The sequence below is a fragment of the Canis lupus genome, chromosome 5, assembly GCF_011100685.1.
Source record: "Canis lupus familiaris isolate Mischka breed German Shepherd chromosome 5, alternate assembly UU_Cfam_GSD_1.0, whole genome shotgun sequence".
NCBI lineage: Eukaryota > Metazoa > Chordata > Mammalia > Carnivora > Canidae > Canis > Canis lupus.
The window spans coordinates 65,289,389-65,315,017 of NC_049226.1; the positions used below are offsets into that span (position 1 = coordinate 65,289,389).

The 25,629-nt window shown below is 62.6% G+C and overlaps 1 protein-coding gene and 1 long non-coding RNA gene across 7 annotated transcripts in view; one reads left to right on the forward strand and one right to left on the reverse strand.

Moving 5' to 3' along the window:
• The window catches only part of LOC119871918, a 40,569-nt gene extending 23,392 nt beyond the window's left edge, over positions 1 to 17,177 (forward strand). Inside the window, exons 1-3 of one of the 2 annotated variants that reach the window (XR_005359924.1) lie at positions 6,015 to 6,126; positions 16,614 to 16,742; positions 17,014 to 17,177. This is a non-coding gene — a long non-coding RNA (uncharacterized LOC119871918). Of the gene's footprint in view, positions 1 to 6,014; positions 6,127 to 16,613; positions 16,743 to 17,013 lie in introns of those variants that run through there. The other variant, XR_005359922.1, reaches the window with a different exon arrangement.
• Positions 4,376 to 25,629, reverse strand: part of ZFPM1 (zinc finger protein, FOG family member 1) — a 69,361-nt gene continuing 48,107 nt past the window's right edge. For all 5 annotated transcript variants that reach the window (XM_038538077.1, XM_038538074.1, XM_038538076.1 and 2 more), the window contains exons 4-10: positions 22,196 to 22,329; positions 13,360 to 13,462; positions 11,335 to 11,547; positions 8,232 to 8,465; positions 7,851 to 7,946; positions 7,629 to 7,775; positions 4,376 to 7,424 (exon numbers count right to left, since the gene is read on the reverse strand). In XM_038538077.1, the coding sequence (XP_038394005.1) occupies positions 5,572 to 7,424; positions 7,629 to 7,775; positions 7,851 to 7,946; positions 8,232 to 8,465; positions 11,335 to 11,547; positions 13,360 to 13,462; positions 22,196 to 22,329 (2,780 nt within the window). In that variant the 3' untranslated portion in view covers positions 4,376 to 5,571. The remainder of the gene's footprint in view (positions 7,425 to 7,628; positions 7,776 to 7,850; positions 7,947 to 8,231; positions 8,466 to 11,334; positions 11,548 to 13,359; positions 13,463 to 22,195; positions 22,330 to 25,629) is intronic.

Genomic DNA, 25,629 nt, shown 5'->3' on the forward strand with positions numbered 1-25,629 from the left:
CATTGGCTTTGAGTCCCTGCCTTAGTCACTCAGAGGAGATGGGGCAGGTTTGACCATACAGGTCCTTGTAATCAGGGGAAGGGGTTTGCCCTGTGTCTTGAGGTGCCTGGGGCATGCATGGCTCTCCCTAATCATGCAGCCTCTCTCTGCTTTGATTCTGATTGACACAGTGACCTGGGACCTGGGCAGCCCCCCCCCGGGGGCAGGGGGATGGTCATGTCACCTGTGTCTTTAAAAACTGTGGTCCTCAGATTCTGGGGTTGTACATGGTTATGCATTTGGGGTCTTTGGAAATACAGTGCATTGTTGTACTTCTGTGGCGTGAGAAGCAGCACACAGCCAGCCAGGTGCTTGTAAAATATTTTGGGTCTGGATATGCATACGGTTTGGAGTTTGTTTCTAGTTCTCTATTATCCCCACTGATCGGACCTCTGACCTTGGGAAGGTGTGCAGCAGCCATCCCTGATGGCCAGACTCTACATGGCCACTTCCCTCTCCAGACTGTGCTGGTCAGCCTCGTTGGGACCAGGGTCGGTGGCCTCCAGCGTGGGGACAACGGGGTCACTGGGGCTGGCCCCTGCAGACCTGAGAGCACACAACCAGCGCTCTGGTGCACTGGTAAACTGGGCCCATCCACGTTCTGTGGATGTTCCACGCTTAGTGAGGAGCTGGCAGGCCTCCCTGGGCAAGTGAGGTGGTACAGGCACTGGCTTGTCAGGCCAATAGGTCTGTGCCCCCATGTAGAGGGGTGGGACCCACCATGCCCTGTGTGGTCAGGGGGTGAGTGTGACAGCCCCAAGGCTGGCAGTGACGGACCATGGGCCATGGCCACCCTTGGGTTTGTGGGAGCCACGCCTTCCGGAGAGAGCTTGCCCCTGTCTACCTCCAATGAGTCCCGATGCTGCCCGCAAACACAGCTGTCGGAAGGGGCTTCTTGTCTTCCCCGTGGGAGTGCCTCTCTCCCCAGGCCCCTCTTGGGTGGAGTTGCCACTAGCGGAGCTCGTGTAGGTGCCTGACAGAGTCAGATACGTGCAGGGGGATCTTACCCACGGGGTGTTAACAGGCTGAAAACACAGGCTGGCACCTTACAGGGCTCCCATGAGCAACGCTTAGGGCTATGGGAGGACTCCAGTTTTTTCAGAGGTTGTGTTTTGGGGATGGGAGGGGTGGTAGCTGGGTGCTGAGGGAGGGTGTCCTTCCAGCTTTGTGGGCGGAGCTGCTGCCCCCTAGCCCTTCTGTTCCCCGGAAGAGGCTGGACTTCTGAAGGCTCAGCTGCAGGATGGATGAACAGCAGAGTGGTAGTGGGATGGGGCGCTGGAAGGGGGCAGGGTTCAAGCACAGGCTTTGCGGGCTTGTCATTCCCCCTCCCACCACCTCTCCCTTTCCAAGAGCTGACACCTGGGCCCCCTTCCCTTCCCTCTCCTCCCCCCTCTGCTTCCTCCCACCTCCCCCTCTTCTCCTAGCCTCCTTCTCCCTCCCCTCCCCTCCCTCCCCTCCCCTCCCCTCCCCTCCCCTCCCCTCCCCTCCCCTCCCCTCCCCTCCCCTCCCCATCTCCTGATATAGGCTCCTGTTATGCTGATTAGAAAGATGCTAACTTGGGACACCTGGGTGGCTCAGTGGTTTAGCGCCTGCCTTTAGCCCAGTCCTGGGATCCAGTCCCACATCAGGCTCCCTGCATGGAGCCTGCTTCTCCCTCTCCCTCTGCCTATGTCTCTGCCTCTGTGTGTCTCTCATGAATAAATAAATAAAAAAAATTTTTAAAGGGAAGTGTTTCCTCCTCTTCTATTAAAAAAAAAAAAAAAGAACGATGCTAACAAGCTCGGAGCAACTGCTGTGTGGGCATTTCTCAAATTTGCAGGAAAGGAATCTGCTGGGAGGTGATGAAGTGCACAATGCCAGGCGCTGGCTTCTGCAGCCCAGCAGGAAGGGCTGGAACCTGTATTCTCCTGGATCAGGGACACTCTCCCTAGGCAGTAAGGAAGGGTGGCTGTCAGATGAAGGAGGAGGCTGTTTCTGGTAGGACAGGAAAAGAAGTATAGGGAAACCCAATGAGAGCATGTGAGGGGCAGGCCTGCTGCGCAAGGCCGGGTCCTGGGTTCAGAGGAGACTCTGGTGGCAGATGGGGGGTTGGCTGGTGGAGGGTCTGGTGTGCCAGGACTGGGGCTGCGTGTGCTCCAGGGGTCACTCATGTGATGGCAAGTCCTGTCCCCACACTCTCCTCCTGCCGCCCCTTCCATCAGAGGTTGACCTCTAGGGACTCTGTGGAAGCATTTATGACTGCCTGGCCTTCCCTTTCCAGTGCTTCTTTGACCAGGGCCCAAGCCCAGCTTGGACCCTCCTGTGCTGGCCGCTGCTGCCTCCCCCCTATGTTCCCCCGTGTCCATCCCAGCTGGGACCACACTGCCTCCCACCCTATGGCGGGAGAACAAGGGGCAGGATACTTGGAGTGCATGATAGGGCAGGAGGCTCCTGCCACCCAGCCCGCTGGCCTGTAGAAATGAGTCGCTGCTGACCCCTGGCGTCGGGAATGTCCACTTGCAGCAATTGCTAGAGCTGTTGAGCCGGGCTGTTGCCTGCACACGGGGTGAGGAGGTGAGCAGGCAGCGTGGGCAGTGGATGGCGGTGACGGGGCCCCGGGGTTGCACGTCTGACTCTAGGAGGAGATGGGGTCAGGTGGTGACTGTGAATGTGGACTCTGTGCTGTGCGTGCCAGGCAGCTGTGTCAGGACATGTCTGGTCAAAGCTGGCTCTAGGGGATGCAGTCGGCGCAGCATGAGGGGCAGCCAAAGGCAGGAGGCCGGTGGAAGAACAGGATTGGGATCAGGAAGGGGTCCTGGGTGTGCACAGGCGGGGCTGGCTTCCGGATGTGGGGGAAGCACGTGCTCACTTGATTGCCTCTCAGTCCCTCATCACATAAGTGATCCAAATGCCCCTCCTGGTGCCGGGCCAGATGCCAGGTGCCCAGGAGCCACCAGTCAGGGCAGGCAAGGACAGTGGGGAAGGGGTGAGGGGTGGGGCAACGAGTGTGACTATTACCGTCAGGATGGAGGAGCAGGGAAGGTCCCTAAGCTGAGTCACGTGATGTGAAGTGCAGCCCTTCCTGGGGAGCAGACCCTGGTGGCGTAGGTGATGTGGAGGGGCGCAGTGGGTGAGCGGGGCTTGGACACCACCTCTGTATGGCAGGAACTCCTGAGAGCCTGAAGCCGGGTGGGAGGCCATGGGATTCCCCACAGTGGGAAGAGCAGCAGCTGCTGGGGCAGTGGCCCATCCACTGGGCGGGATGCAGCTGGGCGCACAGAAGAAGCGGCAGCTGTCCCGGGAGCTAGAAACCTATCAGACTCATGGATATGTTTGCAAGCTGAGGGAGGATCAAGGCCTAGTTGCAGATGCGGGAGCCAGATGCAGGTGGTGGACAGAGGAAGGCGCGCCTGGGGAAATCTAGAGCTGCTTTTGAAAGGGAGGTGTGAGTGGGTGAGGGTGGTGACATCACTGGCTTAAGGAGCAAAGGTTGCTGGCAATGGCTGTGTTTGGGCAGCAGGAGGGGAAGGAGTGGGGCTCTGGAGGGACTGGTAGGTCTGGGGCTCAGAGGAGGCTGGGCTAGAGAGGGATTCAGGGGCACCGCAATCCATGCGTCCTCCCGGGGACAGTGGGCAGGGAAGGGCCGGGATGGGTACGGAGAGCCTCACATCCTCCTCGTTAGAGAAGCAGCAGGTCTGGGGGCAGGAGGCCTCCCATTTCCTGGAGAGGGCTCTCTGAAGCCCTGGGCAGCAGCTGGGACAGCGTGGGGGCAAGGGAGGTGGAGGGGGCTCAAGCAGGAGGCATGGCCACTGGTGGTGTCTGCAGGGGTGGGAAACCTGGAGTCTGGGGCAGGGAGGGTGTGGGAGGGGGCACTGAGCTGGGTGAGGGGAGTGGGTGTGCCCAGTCCTCTGCTGGGGGAGCGCCAGGGGGTGATGTGGCCCAGGACCCCTGTGCAGAGACCTCCAGGAGGCTGTGGCGCTGCCTCATGGCTCCAAGACCAGCCTTTTTGGTGGGAGGGGGGCTCCTGAGACCCGGGTGGGGGCATGGGCTGCAGGGCCCAAGAGCTCCCTGGGGACAGAGGTCAGTCTGGCCCCTGTCCAGTCCTGCAATGGGAGTCACAGGGTCTGCCTCCTGAACCCGGAGAAGAGGCTTCCGGATGATGGAGCCCCATCCCCTCACCTACAGGCACGACCCCGAGGCCCTCTCCAGGTGGGGCCCTCCCATTCACTCTGCACCTGCCTCCCTCAAGCCACCCCATCTTCCCCTTTCAGCATCTGTTGTTCCTTGGGAGCCGTGTCCCTGATGTTTCCCAGCACCCTTTAAAAATTTTTTATTTTACAATTTATACACAGTGAAATCGATTCTGTATTAATTTTTTTTTAATAACAGTACGCGTGGACATCGGTCACATCTGCTTCCATCTGGTGGTCTGACTCAGAAGCTGAGCCTCTTGAACCGTCCATGCAAATTCATGCGGAACAATGCAAATGCAGAGCCAGGCCCAGGGTCCCTGGGCTTCCTCGCCCCAGGCCCTAACCCCCAACCCTGGCAGAGCCCTGGGAATCCTGGAGGGAGACGGCTTGGCTCCCCCAGGACCCTCCCTTACTGACTTCCCTAGAGCAGACCCTAGGAGGGTGTGGGTGCCCTGGCTACTGGGCCCTGGTCCTCAGGGCCAGCGTGGGACGTCTGTCAGTGGGCAGGGTCCTGTGCGTGATGCCGGCGACTGATCCTGTCCAAACAGCTGTGAAGCTCTGAAGCCCCACAGGGACTGGGCAGGAAAGTGGGCCTGGTGGCGGGGTGGGGGTGGGGGATGGCAGGAAGCACCTCTGTTATTTCAAAACAGAGGAGGAAGGTTTAAGAGTTCACGTCATCCACCAGAGGCTGCTGGGTAAAACTGGAAGAAATGCTCTGCTCCTTCAAAGTTGGAAAGGGACTGATGGGTGTTTTCTAGCGGGGACACCAGGCTGAGGGTGCCCACAGTACCCAGTTGCACAGGGGCAAGGCCATGGCCGGACTCTGCTTGGGTGCTGCCCAGCACCGCTCGGGCCAGCCCTGGTCCGCACACCCCCCACGGCGCCAGCTTGGCCACCTGGGGTGGGGTGCCCCCATCCCTCACACGCACGGTAGCCAGCACAGGTGTCCTGCTAGCTCCAGTGGAGGATTTGCTTTCCCTGGTCGCGGGGAGCCCTGGTGTCCCTCCCCTGCCCATGGTGTCCCCCCTGGCCCCACTAGCTTTGGCAAGCACAAGGCTGGGTCGTCCTCTGCCGGCTGGCCAGTGTGGAGTCCTTCCCTTTGGTATGTGGTGGTCAAAGTCGAGCTGGCAGCATCCTGGAGGGCGGCCGGGGGGCAGCGCTTACCACGCTGTGCCGCAGCCTCAGGCTGACCTGGGGCTCGGCCCGGTCTCGCTCCCCCAAACCCCGACGGGTGGCGGCGGGCGCGCATGCTCCGGGGCGGCCCCGCGCTCCTCCGCTCCTCCTCCTTACGAGGTGCGGCGGTCCACGGTCCGCCGCGGCGCCCCCCGCGGGCCTCGGTCCGGCCGGGGCGGGCCGCAGCTCACTTGACGTGCTCGGCCGCGTGGGAGGAGCAGTAATACTTCTTGTGGGCGATGAAGGTGGACAGGCTGCTGAACCTGATGTTGCACAGGCGGCAGTAGCGGTGGCTGCCGGGGGCCGCGGGCGCGGGCGCGGGCGCGGGCGGCCCCTTGCCGGGGGTCTGCACGCCCTTGTCCGAGTGGGAGGGGGGCGGCGGCACGGGCTCGGGGCTCGGGGCGGGCGGGGGTCCGGGCCGGGGGCTGCCGCCGTCCGACGCGCCGGGGGCGGGCTCCCGGGGCTCGCGGCCGTTGAGGCCGTCGCTGGGGTTGGCGGGCGAGGGCGTCCGGGCGCCGGGGCCGGGGCCGGGGCCGGGGCCGGGGCCGGGGCCGGGGCCGGGGCCGGCGGGGGGCGGGCCGAGCAGCAGGCCGTGCGCCCGGCGGAAGTGCTCCACGAGGTCGCCGCGCACCAGCCCGTTGGGCGGGCAGTAGGGGCAGAGCGCGGCGCCGGCCGGCGCGTCCTCGGGGGCGGCGCGCAGGTGGCGCGGGGCGGCGGGGCACGAGAACTTCTTGTGCGCCAGGTAGGCCTCGAGGCTGTGGAAGCTGACGCGGCAGGCCGTGCACTCGTGGTAGTCGGCCAGCGCGGGCAGGCCGGCGGCGCAAACGGGCGCCTGGCGCCGCGGCTTCTTGCTCAGGTCGATGGGGCCGTCGGCGGCGTCAGGCCCCCCGGCCCCGCCCCCGCTCCCGGGCCGCGGCGACGGCGACGGCGACGGCGAGGCGGGCGCGGGGGCGGGGCCGCCGGCGGGGGGCGGGGCGGGGGGCGGGGCGGGGCCGGCCGCGTGCAGCTCGTACAGCTTGCGGCGTCTGCGCGTGCGCACGGGCGGCGCGGCGGGCGGGGCGGGGGCGGGCGCGGGCGCGGGCGCGGCGGTGCCGGGGGCGCCCGGGGTCCCGGCGGGCGCGGGCCGGCGCGGCGGCGGGTCGTGGCGCGAGGCGCAGTAGTAGCGCTTGTGCACCGTGTAGGTCTCGTGGCGGCTGAAGCGGATGTTGCAGGCCTCGCACAGCGTCCGGCGGGGGTCGTCGTCCTCGTCCGCCCCGCTGCCCGGGCTCGGGCTGCCCGGGCTGCCCTCCCGACCCCGGCCGCCGCCCCCCTCGGCCTCCGCCTCGGCCTCGGGGGTGGCCGCGCCCGCCGCCTCGTCCTCGCGCGCCCCGCATCCCGGCGATGCGCGCCCCCCGTCGGCCTCGGGGGGCGGGGGCGCACGGGCGGGGCCGGGGGGCACCTTGGCCCTGCGCGGGGCCACGTCGTCGGGGGGCCGGCGGCCCGAGCAGTAGAGGCGCTTGTGCACGTAGAAGTTGTTGACGTTGTTGAAGGTGATGTCGCACTCGAAGCACGTGGCGCCCTTGGGGGCCCCCGCAAAGAGGCCGGCCTGCGTCCCCGCCTGCGCCCCGGGGCCCGCCTGCAGCCGGCTGTGCACCAGCTCGGACATCTTGGCCAGGATCTCGGAGGCCGGCGGCGCGGCGGGGAATTGCGGCAGGAAGAGTGCGCCGGGGCCCGGGCTGGAGCCGGGCGTGGGGCTGGACAGCTCGGCCTTCACCCGGGCCGGGCCGGGGCCGGGGCTGGGCGGCGAGGGTGTGCGCGCCGCGGCCGGGGCTCGTGGCTCCGCATCCGCCTCCTCCGTCGACGCCTCCGTCTTGATGGCCCGCGGTGCTGCCGAGGGCTCGCTGCTGCCCCCGTTCTGGGGGGTGGCCCTGGCCTCTCCGTTGGTGGCCTCGGTCAGCGCCTTTCTGTCCAGTCCTGGCGACGGGGTGGGCGCTAGGCCCAGGTCGGCAGAAGCCAGGGGGCCGTGCAGGGCCGTGTGCTGCTGGAAGCTGGCCAGGCTGTCTGCGGGGAGACCCCAGGAGCCACACTTAAGGGTGGGGGAGGGAGCAGGACCTACTTGGGCCAGACCTGAGCGGGGTTGGGGGGAGGGGGGGAGAGCTGGCCTGGGCAGAGGTGGTGGAGGGCCAACACTGAAATCTAACCCCTGGTTGCCCTTTGGACAAACCCCATCCCTTCCCGGTCCTCAGGGGAAGCCCAGGGCCTCACCTGGGGGGAGCTTGGCAGTGGGGTGCCCAGCCCCGGGCGAGTAGATCTCCGCCTTGGAGCCCGGCTGGCAGACCATGTGGTTGGTCACCAGGTGGCTGTAGAGGATGTCCCTTGTGGTGGAGATGAAGCCACAGCTGTGGCAGACACCTGCGGGCAGGCTGTGGTATCAGGGCCCTGGGGTGGGGTGCCCCCTCCACCAGCCCCTTCCCAGCCCTCACCTACCGCTCAGGGTGTCTGTGTGCACCTTGAGGTGCCGTTCACAGTTGGCCTTGGTGGTAAAGGCCGACAGGCAGATGAGACATACGAAGGGGCGTTCTCCTGGAACACAGGGCTGAGTGAGGGGTGGGCTCCTGGAGCCCAGCTGGCCAACGACCTGTGACGGGTGGGGGTGGGGGGGGCTGTTTAAACCCTGCCTCCTCCTTGACTCCTGGGACTATGGCCAGGGCCTGGTCCTGAGCTGACCATTCTGACGCACTGTGAGGTGCGACGGGAAGATCACACAGGGGCATCTGTGGCAGGGCGGGCACCCCGGGCAGATGCAGCATCATGCGCTGCTTGAGTGGGCACCAGTGGGCATCCTGGGGAGGGGGCATAGGGCCTCACCACTGTGGCTGCGCATGTGGATCTCCAGGGAGCTGGCGCTGGGGCAGCTTTTGCGGCACTGCGGAAAGGGGCAGACCCGCTCGTTGGGGTAGGTCTCCTTGGGCTTCTCGTCTGCGGCGGTGGTCGCTGGGGAGCCGGTGCCCTGGCGGCTGGCGCAGTAGTAGAGGAGGTGGGCTTGTAGGTTTCTCTCACTCCGGTACCAGATGCCACAGTCTTTGCAGGGGAAGACATCTTCTGTGGGGGTGAGGGGGGCACAGGCTGGGGGGGGCACCCAGGCGGCAGAGAGGCGGCTGCCTCCGAAAATGGAGGACTTGGCCCTACCTGCCCCTGCCATGCTGAGGACTGAGGTTTGTGATCGGGGCCTCCCCTCCTGGTCACAGCTCTTTACTCTCACTGGTTCCCTCGTAAACCTGGCTTCTCTCTGTGTAGCTCTCTAGGATGCCACAGGACTGCATGGATGGGGTCTTGGCATAACCCCCCAGGCTGGGCCCTACACCACCTCACAACAGTGAGCCCCAAAAAGAGATGCTATCGCCTCATTGGATCCCGGCAGAAGAGGTGTGGTCATGCTCACAGACACCGGGGTGGGGGGGTGGGGTGGGAGGGGGCTGGCGCCCGTGGTGTGTATACGAGTTGGCAGGGGGCAGGGGCACACGTGTAGGTGTGCGCAGGTAGGTACATGTGGGTGAACGTGTGCTGTGAGGGAGCGTGAGGGATGGCATGGACCTGGGTCCCCGTGGAAGAGGAAACGTGTGTTTCCCTGAGCAGGTATGCGTGGCAGGTGCACAGGGAACCCCTGTGCCGGAGTCTCGAAGCCTGCTCTGGGTGGCCTCCGGGGTGGGGATGAGGCTAGGGGCTGCAGAGGAGGAAGAGCCCTTGCTGTCTTCCCCTCACTCCTCCCCCAGTGGTTTCACATCTGTTACCGATACGTCAGAATTGCTTAATTCACCCCGTCTGTCGCAGAGAGGTGGCTGTGACTTAGCTCGCACTGCGGCTGGTGAAGGTTTCCCTGGTTTCTCTAAGGGGTGGTCCTCAGTGTCTAGGGCAGAACTTAAAGGAATGCTGTTTGTCTCCATGGCCTGTTCCAGGCTTGACTGCATGTTAGCATGTGCTTCTCACCCTGGCCTTTCTGATGTTTATTCTGGGTCCACAGTTAAGGTAGAGGGGGTTCCCTTCCTCCCTTTAAAGTTTGCTTTTATTTGGGGGCTTCAAGCCAGCTCTGTCCTGTTCACTGAGGCCCTGAGCTGGGAACAGGATCTGAAAGGCCACTGGTGGGCTTGTTTCTGTACCTGGGGGCCAGGGCTGGGAACAGTACCTTGGGCCATAGGTAGGGAGAAGGGTGAGGGCCTCAGGCCCATCCAGGCCCTGGCCATAGGCCTGAGGTTTAGTGAGGATTATTAGGGTCCCACAGCCCCAGGGCTGACCTTGGGCCAAGTTCTGGTTGTGCCAGGTAACCTGGTGCTACCACTGCCCCCATCTCATGGGTGAGAAAACAGAGGCCCAGAGTGGTTGTGTTTCAAAAATGAAACGAGGTATGATGGACTCTGTATTAAGGCTTCTCTAGGCCCAGAGGCAGACAGGCCCATGCTTGGGTGGGGGTGGGGTGGGGGGGTGGATCGTGAACAAGGTGTGTAGCCCACGACAGCAGCATTCTTGCTGCTTCCCAGTGAGGCGTGGACACCAAAGCCTCAGACCAAAGGGAGAAAGCCCTCCTGGTGCCTCGGACTCCCTTGATGTCCTTGGAGCAGCCTGGACAGAGAAGACAGGGGCCCATGCCTCAGCCCTGGGGACCCGACTGAGCCTGTTGTGCCACTATGGGCTTTAGATGCACACGTGTCTGTGCTGATGAGGCGGCCGTCCTGGCCCCTGAGAGCCCCTTCCCATCTCCCTTCTCCCCTGCCACCCCAGTGTCTGAATGGGGTCCTGCTTGCTCCCGAGGGAACCCCCTTGGGCCTGCACCCAGTCCTCCTGGGGACCCATGTTCCCACAAGGGTGTGTGTGTGTGGGTGAATCTCACAGCTGCAGCTGATCCCTGTGAACTCTGGTGTCCCTGAGTCATTTCTGCCAACCCACAACCTCACACCTGAGTTCCAGCAATGCAAGCTATGTCCCCTCTGCACACTTCTTTCCTCCTGCTCACTTAGCTCTGTCAGGTTTGCCCAGTGGTCATGCTGCTGCCCTTGGTCTGTCCGTGGCCAGGATGCAGGCACCCCACTGCCCTCAGCTGCTTCTGCCTGTCCCCTGGCTGCCTCCAAGCCTCCCCTTCAGTGTCCCATAGGCATCTGGGGGTCAGGATGCTCACAGTGGGGATACTAAGGGGACAGGGCAGGTCCCTGTGGGCTCCGGTGCCCCATTGGGCCTGGGCCTCAGCTGCTTCCATGTGCTTCAAGCCATCTTCCTGTCTGACTTCCCCAAAAGCCCACTTTTCCCCAAGTTTGCAGCTTTACAGTTGTCACCTAGCAGCCAGGGTGATATTAAAGCACTTGGATCTAAACCCTTGTTGTGTTCTGTTTTTCTGAGAAGCAATCCTTGCCTGAAAGCGCTTGGGGAGATGTGCCGTGCTGGAGGCCACCGCCCCCTCCTAGTGAGGCTGCCTTGTGCTGCTCAGGGTGGTGGTGCCCTGGGGGCAGGCCGGCACCCCCACCGTGGTGACTTTGGGTCCTGGACCACTGGGTTCAGTGTGGTTGTGGAGGGTGCAGAATAAAACCTTAATGTGCATTGTGGCAGGGAGCTAGTGGCAGTCCTTCCACCCCAGCTATTCTCATGGGGCAGTTCTGTCCTGAGGTGGGGGCGGGTGTGGATGTGGCCGCAGCATCTGTGGGGCGGGAACCAGGCTGCTGCTCAGCATCCCACCCTGGGCATGTCCATGCTGCTGCAGCTAAGAAGCCTGCTCTGCTCCGCAGCTGGGCCTGGCTGCCTGTCCAGCTGGTGGGGACCCTGCCAGGGTAGCCTGGCACCTGCCCCGTCCCCCCATGCTCAGCTGTTGCAGCACACCCCTCCACCCTGCTCAGACCCCAGTGGTCACCTATCTTTGTGTACCCTGAGGTCCCGGGGGTGGTCCTGGCACTGTCATGGAGCCCAGGTGGCACGATAGCGTACTCACTGTTGATGACTGCTGTGGCCAGGATGGATGCCATGCCGGCCTGCTGGGGCAGGAGCTGGATGTCGGCGTGTGCGGGGGTCAGGCACTCGGGCTCTGCTGGTTCCTTCTTCACAGGGTGGCTGGGGGTGCCACGGGGCTCGGCCGCCGTGAGGAGCACGCTCAGCAGCCCGCCTGCCGGCACCGGCTTGGTGACTCTGCACCAGAGGGCTTCATCTGCAGGGGCAGAATCCTGGGTGACGGGAGGGCCTTGGCCGTTGGGGGCTCACCACTGCCCCTCTAAGGTGCTGCCCACCCCCTGCTGTCCTGAGCCCCACTGTACTGCCCCCTCCTGGAGGCCAGGGTTTTGAGGTCCGATGTGGGAGATAGAGCCAGGGTCCTGGTCAGGGGGCGTGTCAGGCCTGTCTCTATAATAAGCCACCCTGCTTCACCCGACCGGTGGCTTCTCGGGTCTGCTTGCTCCTGCCTAGTAGGAGGGCCCTAAAGACGGCAGTGCCGGCCCTTTTGTCCAGGAGAGGGGTGGCTTGAGGGCCAGGCACAGCAGGGCCCAGGGGCAGGGGTCAGGGCAGGCAGCTGCTAAGCAGGTGTTCTCCTCACAGCTCCCCTAGGAGCGGCTGTTCCCACAGGAGCCGGCAGGGGGCAGCCTCCGCCAGCCACCAGGCACCTGCCTGCCCACCTTTGCGTCCACCTCCAGGCTGCCAGGAACACGGCCCTGCCCTCTACCTCCCAGGCCAGCCTCGCCCCGTCAGCTCCGTGAGGACCTTGTCCTGCCTGGCACACTGTGGCTGGAGCCCTGCTGACCGGGGCGGGAGGATGGGCCAGGCAGCACTAATGGCCCGTGTCCTGGCTGGGCAGACAGACACGTGTCTGGCCACTCACTGCCAACACTGGGGCCTTCAGTCCCTTCTGGCTGCTGTCCGGGTCCTTTGAGCACCACCTCGATGGGAGGAGGGCGGGGGGAGCAGGTACAGAGGACAAAGCGCAGGCCAGGTTCCTAGATGCTGGGCTCAGCACCTGTGCTGTACCTCCGTCATGCTGGGGAGGCCCCAGGTGGGCATGGGCTGGAGTGAGAGGATGCCATGACCTCGTGTCCCCTGCCCTGGCCCCGAAGGCCTCTGGCTCCTCCTGAAATGAGAGCTGCCCTCAGGACAAAGCTATGCCTCTGCTGGGATTACTCAGCTGAACATGCTGCATGCTGGGAGGCAATGTGGCTGTGCCCCCCACCCTGAACATTCCGGCAAAGCGCAGGCCCCCACAGGAGAATGAGGGCATCTCCTATGGGTGGTGGGCATACACCTTCCTGATGGCTGCGCTGGGGCGGACAGACCTGGCCTGGTTGGAGAAATTGTCACAATTTTGTGCTTACATCATCCCCTTGGGCCTGAGCCTTCCTGTCTGTGATGGGGTGGTCGGGGGTCCCCACTGCCCTGACATACACTGGGAAGACTGTGTCACACTTCGCTTCAGGGTCAAACCTCCCAGGCAGGCAGGACCTTGGCTCTGGAAATGGAAGCTCCTGAGCCCTCTGAACTGGCTGCGTGTAGGCAGGGGGGATGCTCCTTCTAGATGGTGCAGGGAGGTAGGCGCAGAAGCCCCTGGGTCTGGATGAGCTCTCAGTCTCTTAAAGAAACAGATGTCCAAGAAGGCCAGGGGATGTGGCCCAGGCCCCATGTGGCTAGGTCTGAACGTGGCCCTCCTGCTCTTCCCCGGAATGGGCTGTGGTCTAGTCGGCACCTCAGCCCACCTGGTCTGGGACTGTCTGCTGACCCTGGTGGTCTCCAAATCCTGGGATTCCCTCTGGACCCTGGTGATCTCCAAGAGGCCCTGGGAGCAGTCGAGCAGCAGCATCCTGGCCCTGAAACCCCAGGGCCGCTCCTTTCATCAGGACTTGGGCGTCGGCTGCCTCCTGGCCCTAGTGTGCCAGCGGCTCAGCCCAAGCAGGCTGCTTTCCTTTTAAGGGCCAGCCCAGGGACAGCTAAGTGACCCCCACCTGCCGGAAGGCCGCGAGGGAAGCGCCATGATACCAACCCTTCCTGTAGATCTCCGCGTTGGCTTCAGCCTCGGTCAGGGCCTGGGGCAGCGTCCTCAGCCAGCAGGGCTCGTCCCCCAGCAGCAGGGTCAGGGCCGGGCCCTGGGGGTGGGGAAGCAAGGGGGCTTGTCAGGGACACAGCACAGGAAGAGCCTGGCCAGGGGTCCCGCGTGGTGCAGAGGGAAGAGCCTGAGAGGCCCCGGCGGGGTGGCCGGGCTGCAGCCCGCTGCTCCCCCTTCAGCACCGCGGAGCCGGCAGCGGCAGCAGGGAGCTGATCTTCCTTGCACGGGGCACCGGGTGCTCTTCCAAGAGAGGTCACTGAGCCCCAGAGGTCAAACTACTCACTCAGGGTCACACAGCCAGGGGGCTGCAGAGCAGGGATTCTCTCCCTGCCTCCTTCCTCTGGTGGTCCACGGGGTGCATGGGCCACCCCGCACACAGGTTGTCCTGCACAGGCTCCCAAAGCGAGCTCCGTGAACAGAGGCTGAGATTGGCCTTGGGGAGACACCGTCTCCCCAGAGAGGGGCTTCTGTGTCCTCCCCAAGGTGTGTGTGTGGTGGGTCCCTGCCTGCTGCAGGGCATGGCAGGCCCACCTCTGTGCCCTCTAGCCCAAGGCCAGCACACAGCAGACACCAGAACATCCTCTGAGTTCCCCAGGCCAAGGCGGGCTCAGCACCTGGTCACCTCCCCGGGGCTCCCTGAGGCTGCCGTCACTGGGGTTAGCCCTTCCCCCGCCTCGAGGAGGGGAAGTGGGCTGGGGGAGGGGGAAGTGGGCGCGTGGGGTGAGTACCACCTTACCCAGCCACGTTGTCTCCCCTGTTCCCTGCAAGCTGGGCCCTCATAGTGCCCACAGGGCAAGAGTACTCTGGGCTCTGCCCATGAGGCTGCTGCTGTGGGCCTGCAGAGTGGGGGGGGGGGTCTGATTTCTGACACCCAGGGCCACCCCAGCAGGGGAGGAAACAGCCTGGTGCTGGGGAGGGCGAGGCTGCCTGTGGCCCCACTCCGTGGCCCGGCCCTGGTCAGACGTGGAGAGAGCGGTACAGGGCTGTGAAGGGCTGGCAGCGGGGCAAAACCCAGACCTTGCTTTGCACTAGGAAGTTGGGGTGATGGCTGCCACACCCAGGCCCACGTCCCCAGGCTGCTCCGACCAGGGGTGCCCAAGCTCAGCCACCAGGTACCATGTGCAAAGGCACAGTACGTATCCACTTTGGGTACTTCTGTTTTATGCAAATAAGCACCTTTTATTCAGAAATGGTGCATCAGGACCTTGATCTGGAGAACCAGTATCACCTGCTGTCACCTGGAAATGCTGCCACCTAGACCAGGGGCACACACAGCAGCCGGCCGGGACACCACCCTGGTGGTACAGCCAGTCAAATGATGGTGTGTGAGGTGTCCTCTGACAGATTCTGGGCACCTCCTCGCCAGGTCCAAGGCCAGGGGCTTTCCTGGGCTTTGCCTACTGTTCAGGGATGACATGGGCTCCAGAGCTGGGCACTGGGGTCCAGGCTGGGCTTGGCCTCCCTCACTGTGACCTTGAGCCAAGTACCACCCTGCAACCCTAGGCGGTCCCTCTCTGCACTCTGGCTGCTTGTCCCCACCCTGCAGCCGACTCAAGGACCCATCAAGATCAGGCCTACAAGCCCAGCACTCCTGGGGACAGCTCCCAACGAGGTTGGCACATCGTGGCCAGTGGAGCCGCTATGTGGCTTGGCCATGGGAGGGGCAAGTGGAGACTAGTGGTCAGAGGGGAGAGCCCTGGCCCTGGGAGCAAAACCAGCCTGCACCCATGCTGGTCCTCTCTGCAAACGGGTGATGCCCCTCCTGCTTGGAGCTGTGAGCCAACCCACATGCTTGTTCCAGACCTGCCATCGTCCTGCCACCTGCTCTCGGGGTAGGGCTGGGGGGCTCAGTCTCTCTCTCTCTGCAGCTCAGCCCCTCCTAGGGCACTGGGAAGTACCCATCTGTGTGAAGAAGCCCTCCCTTCCAGTGGTGCCCACCTGGCACACAACCAGCACATCGCAAACAGGAGCCTGCCCCCCGCCCCCTGCTCTTGCCTTCCCTTTGGCCAGCAGGACCCAGCCAGCAGGAACTGTGCATTTGGGCCAAGAAGGGTGGGGTCCACTGGGGCCCCAGGCCAGCTGCTGCCACTTGTCAGCTTGGGGAGAATGTCCCCATCAAGGAGCCTGCTCAGGGCAGGCTGGCAACAGGCAACACCCTGCTTTTTGTTGTGCCCACAGCGGCAGAACAGGACGTCGGCTGGGGGTCCCCACCGGCTCAGGAGGCTTCCAGTGGGTCACAGCCATGGGTGGGGGGGGGGCACAGTGGCTGGCAGGGCTGCCATTGTGGCAGGTGACTGGTGGCCCCTGTGTCCTGGCTGGGCCGACCTGGCCAGCAGCCTGCAGCAAGGCGGGGCTGGGCCTCCTGAGTCTCTAATGAATATTAATGAGCAGAGGAGGGTGAAAAAAATTAATCTGCCTGATTCTCCGATTGGCGCTGTGGTAACGATATGAAATCTAATTATTCGTCCCAATATTTCTAACCCTCAAACTGAGACTGACAGCCTCCCGGTAGGTTTAATGCTTATCACTCGCAGGAGCAGCGTGCTCCTGGCATGATAAAAACGCGCACGGCTTTGCTGACACTGCAGAACCCTAGTTCTCCGTGTACTTCCCCCGAGCGAAGGCGGCGGCGCCACGGTCCCGCCCGGGCCCAGCGCCTGCGTGGCGGCAGCTGCCCGGGGAGGGGGCGCAGGGGGGCACGGCAGGCCAGGAGCAGAGGGGCCGGGAGATCTGGGGCCGCCACCCGCCCGGCTGCCCGCCTGTCGGTTTTCCCCTCCTCTAGTTGGAGTGGCCCGGGAACAGGAGTCCCTTCCTCTGCTGGTTGCAGGCGTTGGGCAGATGCAGGCCCCGTCCTAGCCGACCCCATGCTGCCCGTGGGCACTGACGAGGGGTGTAAGCCTGGGAGGGGCTGGCACCCCCCCACTGCCCAGCCCTTCTGCCCCAACTCCCAGAGACGTGCGTGCTGCCAGCCACCCTCCCTCTCCGCCCCTTTGCCCGTGTGGGTCCAGCTCACCCTGGACAGGTTGTGTCGGGGTCAAAAGAAGCCCCTCCACCCACCCTGCCTGCAGCCCTTTGGGGTGCTGTCTGTTCCTGCCAGCTGCAGGATGGCCCCACCCAGCCCTGAGATAACGGGCGTCCACTTCAAGTTCTCCGGGTGCATCTGAGACCACTCCTTGTTTCCCCCAACAAAGAGGTCAGTGTCTGGATTCTGTGCCTGCTGATAACCATCGGAAACTCTATCTCGGCCCCATCCGCTGCGACTTTATCTGAGGCTGTTCCCAAACCTTGCTAGCCATCTCACGGAGCGGCATTAAGGGGAGGTAGGAGCCCCATTCTGGCAGGGGAAGGGGGTGGCCCAGCTGAGCAAGCCAGACGGCCCTGCAGAAGGGCAGTGGGGGCTGCCCAGGCCTCCCCCGGGGCCACTGTGGGGAGGTTCACGGGAGGTCAGGGCTGGGGCAGACCCAGTCTGGGCTCTGATGGGGGCCCCCACCCACTTCCCTCCTTCAGCTTATCCTGAGATGTCCTGTCCCTGTCCTGCTCACCCTCCCAGAGGCAACTGCCTTTCTGTCCTTGGCTCCTTGTCTCCCCCAGACCCTGAGAAGAAAGTATTTCACAGATGAGAACCGAGGCTCACAGAGCTGAGTGATGCCCAGGTCACAGGAAGTGGCTGTGTGCACACAGGACTAGAACCTGGGTCTGCATGATCTCAGCTTCCTTACATCCATCCACCTTCCCTCCCTCCATCCACCTACCATCCATTAGGCCCTCCATTCACCTATCCATCTATCTACCCACCCACTCCTCCACCACCTACCTATCCACCCACCCACTCCTCCATCTACCATCCATTTACCCTTCCACCCACCTACCCAATTCACACATCCATCCACTCACCTAACCATCTACTCTTCCCTCCCTCCCTCCATCATCCATTTACCCCTCCATCCACCTGCCCATTCACACATCCATCTAACTCATCTACCCATCTACCCACCTACCCACCCATCCACTCTTCCCTCCTTCCATCCACCATCTATTCACCCCTCCACTACCTACCTATCCACCCACCCACCCACCCACCCATCCATCTACCATCTGTTCACCCCTCCACGCACCTATCCTTCCCTTTCTGCCTCCACTCATCCGTCTGCTCATTTGTTGAACAGTCAGAGCCTGGCGTGTGCCTGGCGTGGGTGCCATAAACAGAACATGCCATCCTGGTCTCCCAGTGTGGATGCTGGAGTGGGGAGGCCGTTAAGAAACCACCAATGGAAGGCTGGAGGCAGAACGAGCTAGAGACAAGCTGAGAACAACATGAGGTATGGTGGGAGTGAGCTGCTTGGACAGCTCCCATATGGCCCCCAGCCCTCTTCTTTGGGTGGCCCTTGGGCCCAGGGAGGGAGCCAGCTGTAAGGGTGGGTCTGGTGCAGATGGCTCTCCTGGTCCTAGGAGGAGAGGCCTCTCCCACTCCTTAGAGTTCTGGTCTTTCCAGTGTGGTGGGAGGGGTCCCAGGGTCTCTGAGACCAGGTTGTTGCTCCTTCTAGGCCTCCAGGAGGCTGGTATGAGTCAGCCCTTTGCACCCACAGCATTTCCCAGACCCTGATCCTACAACTCCCGGCGGAGGGGCTGAGGCGTGGGGAGGAAGGGAGTCAGGGACCCCAGAAGGCCAGTGGCAGGCCTCCTTTCTGGGGCTTGTCCCAGAGAATGTCCACCTCAGGGCACTACCTCCTCACTACCTGGTGCTCCAGCAGAGCCCCAACCTGACCATCCCCTCAGGGGCTACCCCATGGAGGGTCAGGGGCCAACATGGGCTGGACCCTGGTTCTGTAGCTTGCTAGCTTTCTGGAGCTGGCTGTATGATCCCCAAATATATGTCCACCTGTGGACATGGCCTTATTTGGAAAAAGGTCTTGGCAGATGTGATTAAAGACAACAAAAGAACATCCTCTTAGATTATCCAGGTGTGTCCTAAATCCAGTGACAAATGTCCTTACAAGAGCAGAGAGGCAGAGCTGGGTGGCCCTGATGGGAGGCTGGGCTCTGTCAGGCAATGACCCTATTGCCAGCCTCAGGGCTTCTTGCACTAGGGTTGCTTAGAGCCCATGGGCCCAAGGGCCCCAGCCCCACCCTATCTCTAGCTAAAGGATGGAGGAGACTCACCTAAGGTCCCTCTATGCTGATGCCTGCATGAAGATGCAAGGCAAGGTGGGGCCCAGCTGGTCTCATTCTAACTGCTCTGGAAGGGGCTTCTCCCCAGCCAACCTGCTGCCTTCCTGGTCTCACTGATGTCATGGTGGCCTCTAGCTACAGTGGGTAAGCCCTGGGGGGATGACTGGACAGACAGATGGGCCGAACCACTGGGGACCACGCTGGGCATGAGAATTCACTCACTCTTCATGAGCTCATCTACTCATTCATTCGTCCACCTGCCCATCTGCCATCCATTTATCCATCTGTCCGTCCACTCATCCATCCACCTACCCATCCATTCATCCATCTACTCATCCATCCATCCGTCCACTCGCCCATCTGCCATCCATTTATCCATCTGTCTGTCCATTCATCCATCCACACACCCATCCATTCATCCACTCCATCTGTCCATCTACCCACCTGCCCATCTGCCATCCATTTATCTGTCCATTCATCCATCCACCTACCTACCCACCCATCCATCTATCCACCCACCCACTCATCCATCTATCAGCTATCCATCCATCCATTCATCCATTGTCCACCTACCCACCCACCCAGTCATCTATCCACCCAACCATTCTGAACATTTTTTTTTTGTATCTGATTGCAAATTTTAGAGTTGGCTGGGTTTCCAAACCCTGGGAAGTAGAAGCCACAGCTGGATCAGGGAGGGACCAGCCCAAGGTCACACTGAAAGTTGGTGCAGGAACCACTCTTGACTCCTGCCAGACTATGTGCACTTGCTCTGCATACTTCCTGGGGTTCCCATCCCCAAAGTCTCATGGGAGGAGCCACCCCCATCCCCTGCAAGTAGCTCTTGGCCTAAGGAAACCAGCAGGGAAGGGTTGCCATACTCCATCAGGGCCCCTTCTCCCTTCCAAACAGCTGAGAAACCGTCTGGCGGCTGATAGGACCATCTGGGGCGGGAGGTGCATGGGGGAGAGAACTGGGACCCATCAGCTGAGCTCGATAAGGGGCTCGCTGAAATGTTAGCAAAAATATTTAGACAATAAATGAAGTATCGGAAAAGCGCGCTATCTTTAAGAAATCAATCATCGTGTACGGTGTGTCTGGACACTCGGCGCCAAAGCGCAGATAGCGCCTGCTGGGGAGATAAGGGTTAATCAAGGATTTAATTCTGTAGGAGATAAAGCTGCAGGGAAGAGCAGGCGAGGCTCCTTCCTCCCTCAGCTCCTCGGCAAGAGCCTCAAAGGCCACTGGCTTCCCTGGCGCTGGTCCCTCGCTCCCTGTGGACATTATCTCTCCGCCTGGAGAGCGTCTCCAACCTCGTGCCAAGTCTCCCCAGGCTGACCTGCGCCCTGGGCCCAAGGAGGACAAAACCCTCAGAGAGAAGGGCGGGGCACAGACCCTGGGGCCGGCTCCACCCTGTCCTTACAGAGCCTGCAGGGGTCTTGGCTTGGGCAGACGGTTGCAATTCTACTTCTGCTATTTGATCCTGGTGAGTATACCAAGTCACTTAACCTGCCGGAGACTCAGTTTCCTCATCTGTAAAATGGGGAGCATGCCTCACAGGGTGCGGGCAGGGAAGACCAGGGCCCATGCGTAAGAATGGGTGCTCCTTAGTGTGTGCAGTGAGTGACACCTGTCTGTCCTGGAAGGGGCTGACTGCCCCACAGGAGGGAGCTGACGAGAGGGGTGTGGCCACACACAGTGGCACACTTTTATCTTGTCACTGCTTATGAGAATTCAGAGCCAGGGAGCTCCAGCCCAGCCAGCCACTCCTCCTCCCAGCCCTGAACTACCCCCCAACAGCCCACCCTCTGAAAAGTTAACTGCTGCTTGCATGCCTCCAGGGATGGGGAGCTCACTGCCTCAAGGAACTGCTCTGAACATCATAGTCTCCATCCCCTCCTTGGGGCCAAATCCTGCCTTGCAGTTGATTTCCACTATTTTCTTTCTGCTTGGGCCACAGGACAAGAGCAAGCTGAGCAAGCCCTGCCCTGTGGTAACCAGCTTGCAGGCACCACCTCATTTACCTGCCCAGCTGCCCTGGGAGGTGGGCGTGCCACCAGCTGCCCCACTTTGCAGTTAAGCTGCAGTTTTGCCCGCCTACCCTCTCCTCTGCAGGGACGTTGGAGGGTCTGCAGGCTTGGGCCCCAGGGACCCTTCAGGGGGCTCCCTGTGTCCCCTTGAGGCCCCATGGGCTCAGGAAGCAGAAGCTCAAGTAGCTCAGGAGCCTGCTGGGGAAGGAAACAGCCATGAGGGAAGTGTTGGGATCTGGACCCTGTGCCACAGGGATGACCTGGTCATGGGGGTGGGTGCCCTTGGTCCTGGGCCAGCCTCTTGCTGAGCAGCTGAGGCCGGCATGTACCCCTCTGAGCCTGGGCACTTGGCTGTGATGGGCTGTGTGGATGGCCCGGGTAGGGGGGCGCAGCTGGGCTGCACGTTTAGACCCTGGGAGACTGCCCCATCTCCGGAGGCCCAGGCTCCAGCCCAGATTCTGATGCGGTGGGCACTGTGAACGGCAGACTGAGTGCCTGCAACTGCCCACCAGCCCTGGGATGCTGCTGTAGGCCGGGTTCCTGGGCCCTGGTTTCTGTGGCTGAGACATGGGGCTCGGAGCGCCAGGCTGGAGCTGGATGTCACTGTCAGGGCAGCATCTGGCCTCTAGATGTGGGGAGACCCCTCCCTGCAGTCCTGCCACTGCCTGCTGACCAGAGGCCAGCACCACAGGGTGCACCTGGATGCCACATCGGGACTCAGGGAGGGCCTGGGCCATGGCTATGCCTGCATGTCTGGGTGCCTGAGCCTGGACTTAGGGGACCCACCTAGGGTGCCTCCTGGCCTTTCGAGTGGCCGGCGTCAGGGCTGGGAGGGGCCTCCTGGTTCTTGTCTCACCGTGTGCTGCCCACTCGGTTGCCTGACGTGCTGACCCATTTCCGGTGCATCGGTGCCCTTTCTTCACTGAAACGTATGTTAAAAGGAGCCTTTGCGCCCCTGTGAGAGGATGCAGAGCCACCCTGCTGTCCAGAGGCAGCCTAGGAGTAACCCCGACACGAGTGACTGCTTGGTGATGGCAGGGCCTAGCGGGAGGTCACTGCCCAGGCGGGCTTCATAGTTACAGGGGGAGGTAACATCCCCCCCCCGTCATCAGAAAGACCCACAGGGACAGAATAGACTTCAGCCTCTGTGGACCTCAGCCTCTGCTGCAGCTCCTGGAAAACCTCATCGCTTGCCCTGCCCACAAAGGCCACATCCAGCCGCCACGTGGCACCTTGCTGCCTCTTTACTTCAAACACCTGCTTCTTTCTCTGTCTTGCCAACTTCTACTCCTCTGTTAAGGGCCCACTTAAAGAATCCTCCTCCAGGAAGCCCTCTTTGTGCCACCTCCTCCAGGAAGCCTTCCTTGTACTCCCAGTCAACTGCTTCCTGCTGCCCTGGTCCCAAGGCCTTAGGCGCCCATCTCCTGATGCACTCAGAGGGACAGGCACTTCTGGGCTGGAGTATAACTGGGGCTTGGCTCCAGGGGCGGCAGGGCTCTGTGCCCTGGGCCAGACTCTGCCCTGGCTGCTGTCCTGCAGCTGGTGGGTGGGCTGCTGGGGTCAGGGCTCCTTACCGGTTCCACCTGCCCAGGGGACGAGGCTCTGCTCTGGATGTTCCCACGGAAGGGGCCCCAGGACAGGCCCTCGGAGAGGCTGTGTCGAGCTCGCACGCACCTCTGCCCGTCCTGCAGCACCAGCTCCAGCTCGTCTGTGGGTAGAAGTATCGGGTGTGAGGCATGCCCAGCTGAGGGGACCATCCCGCCCTGCCACCTGCCCAGGTGTGGTCCAGCTGTGCAGTCCCCGGCCCCCCAGGAGCAGCTGCCCAGGTGGTGGGGGGCGCCCTGTGGCCTGGGCCTGTGGTATGGGGACAGCAGCCAGTGCCTGGATGCTGGGAGCCCAGTCAGCGCCTGCAGCAAGCCCCTGTTGGGGAGGGACAGCAGGTGGCAGGATGGGGTGCCTGAAGCTGGACTGAGCAGGTGGACCATGCTGCCCCGTTAGGACACATGTCTCATGTAGCACAGGGTGGCGGCCACGAGGCCGCCTGGAACGTGCGCATAGAGCCGGCTTATCCCTGCGGCTTATGTCATGGAAGGCACATGGTGGACGGCAGCGTTGATGAGGCTTGCCTCCTGCCCCTCCCCATCGGCTGGAGCCCCCAGATCCATAGAGCAAGCCTGTGAGGTGGCCGTGGAAATGCTGGACCTTGATTTCCACATCTCTAAGGTGGGGACCCCAGCACTCCCTGCCTCCTCAGGCTGCACAGGGCTTGTTCACCCACCACTATGCTCAACACAGAGCTCACAGAAAGGAAACCAAGTCAAAGAGCCATGCTCCACCCCAAGGCCCTCGGCAAAGCCAGAATTTGCACCTGGGTGGCCCTGACATAGGCTCCGTTCTCTCCCTGCGAATCAGTAGGGTCGGGGACCATCAGGGACCCCAGTGTGGCTGCCCATCCCAGGACCTCCTCTCACTTTCTGGAAAGGTTGGGGTCCTGTGTTGTGCTGCCTCTCTGCCCAGCCTCTCCTAGGGGTGTAAGAGGCTCCGGGTGGGGGTGGGGGTGGGGCTGCAGCTGCCTGTGCCACGTGGGGGCAGCAGACTCTCTGGGCTCTGATGGCACCTGTGGCCCAGGCGGCGGCTCCCATGGTGCCTGTTGCAGGGCCACCCCAAGGTGTAGTTACATTAAAACAGACAGATGGGCCTCTGTGTGAGCCCCGGAGGCAGTCAATCTCCCTAGGGTGGGACTTGGGGTCCAAGAGGGTCTGCAGTCAGGCTCCTGGTTCAGCCCAGCCTCACCATGTGACCCACATGAATGTGAGCGCCCCAAAGATACAACCACCTTGAAATTGTGAACGAGCCCTTATTTGGAAAAAGGGTTTTGCAGATGCAATTACATTAGGAGCTCGAGAGGAGACCATGCCAGATTACCTGGTGGGACCCTAAATCCCAAGACACATGTCCTTATAAACAACACACAGAAGAGACATGGGGGGAAGGCTGCATGCAGACAGGCAGGGACTATGTGACGGGCAAGGAGGAAGCTGCCGAGGAGCCCCCGGAGCCCTGAGAGCCAGGAAGGACCATCCCCCAGAGCTGCCAGAGGGCACATAGTCCTGGCACACCTCCATCGGGGATGTCTGGCCCAGATTTCTCAGAGTTTAAGGCCCCAGGGTCCTGCGAATTTGTCAGGGCTGCCCTGGGAGCTTCACACCTGGCACATTACCTGCCCTGCCTGAGCCTCTGCATCCTCATGGGACAAGGGGACCGAGGTGGTCATGCCCTCAACTGGGGGACCCTTTCTAGATCCCACACCCTCTGCCTAGGAAGGCCCGGCAACCTCGTGCATCGGGTGCCATCTGGGCTGCCTGGGCCCATGGAGGCCTCACGTGGCCTGGCCTGGTCCCCAAGCGAGGCTGTGGCGGCGGCCCCACTTCCTGGAGCCCCGATCGGGCAGGCTGTGGCCTTAATGGGCCCGATTATCAGATAACTGCCGGCCTAATGGCAGAGATAACGTGTAAATACGCCAGGAGGCCCAGCTAAAACGTTCTAACTGGGTCCTTGTCTTCCCTGGGGCAGATAAGATGGCAGGGGACCAGGACGAGGCCGAGGAGACCGGCGCCCCTTTATCAGCCCCCCAGAGAGGGGGGCAGAGGCAGGCTCTGTCACTTTGCAGCTTGCCCACGAGGGGCCACATCCCTTGCCAGCCTGCCAGGACACTGGGGCCCCAGCCCAGGGCTCTGCCCATGGGCCACCCCCTCCCTGGCCCTGCAGGGCCCATCCTCAGGGATGAGAGTATGTCTAGCTACCACAAGGTCACCCACCCCCGCTCAAATGGTCCCACGAAGTTGGTCCTCTCTTCACATCCCCGATCCAGATGAGGACACTGAGGTCCCGAGAGGCCACGCAGCAGGAGGTCAGGATCTGAACCCAGGCCACCCCACTGTAGCGCTGACCCAGGGCCCTGGGTGTATGTGGGTCCCTGGTTCCCTGCCCGGCTGGCCCTCAGGGGGCTGGCATGTGTGAGGGACGGAGGGAGGAGCATAAAGCTATCTAAAGGCAAGCTGGCTGGGGATGCATGGTCTGTCCACCCGGCCGGCCGTCAAGCCAACTGATGCGTGGGAGCCCACGATGGACTGAGCCTGGCTGGGCACCACACTCCCGGCTCCCAGCTCATGGCGGTAGGTCAGGGGGGCATCGTCCAGTGTCCTCATGCTGCGGCCTGCCCCTCTGCAGGCGACCAGAAGCCTCTAAGAACCCGGGGGTCCGCCTGCACGTGGGCATCAGAACAGGGAAGCCCGCGCGCCTCTCTGGACTGCATCTCTCCTGCTGGGACCACAGACACCACACGGATGGTGACCCGGAGCCCCTCCGTTTCCACCGAGCTCCCTGCCAGTGTCCAGAACATGTGGAAGGACTCGTGGGACAGGGAGGCCCCATCAGGAGAGGGCACCTTCCACTGAGGCTGGAGGCCCACCATCCCTCAGCACGTGGGGGGCTGGCCCGGGGGGTCCCCAAGAGGTGAGGGGGATGTGGGCAGCCCCAGGCTTCCCAGACTGTGCTGTCCTGAGCTTTCTGTCTCAGGGCCTGGCCCTCCTGGTGATGCAGGGAAGGAGCGAGCCAGGGTGCCTCCCCGCCCCGCCCACGCGGGCACCCACAGGCAAACAGCCACGCTGCCTAATCGGAGCCCCAGGGCCGGCGGGCCGAGCCTCCCAGATAACAGCGTGGCTGGTGTTTCCCACGGCAGCCACTCCATCTTCTGGGTATCATGCACTGCCAGAGGGAGGGCTGGCTCCCGATAAAGGCTGCCATTCTGCAGGCCTCAGGGCAGAACCCACCACTCAGGGCTTGCTGGGGGCTGGTTAAGGCCTGGGAGAGGTGAGGAGGCCAGGGAGCCCAGGAACTTGGGCTGGGAATAGCGCAATGGTCCCTGTGAAAACCCACTTCCTGCTTCGGGGAGGCCGGTTCCCAGGTGCTGTGTATTAGGAAGGGCACCCCCTGTGGGGACATGCAG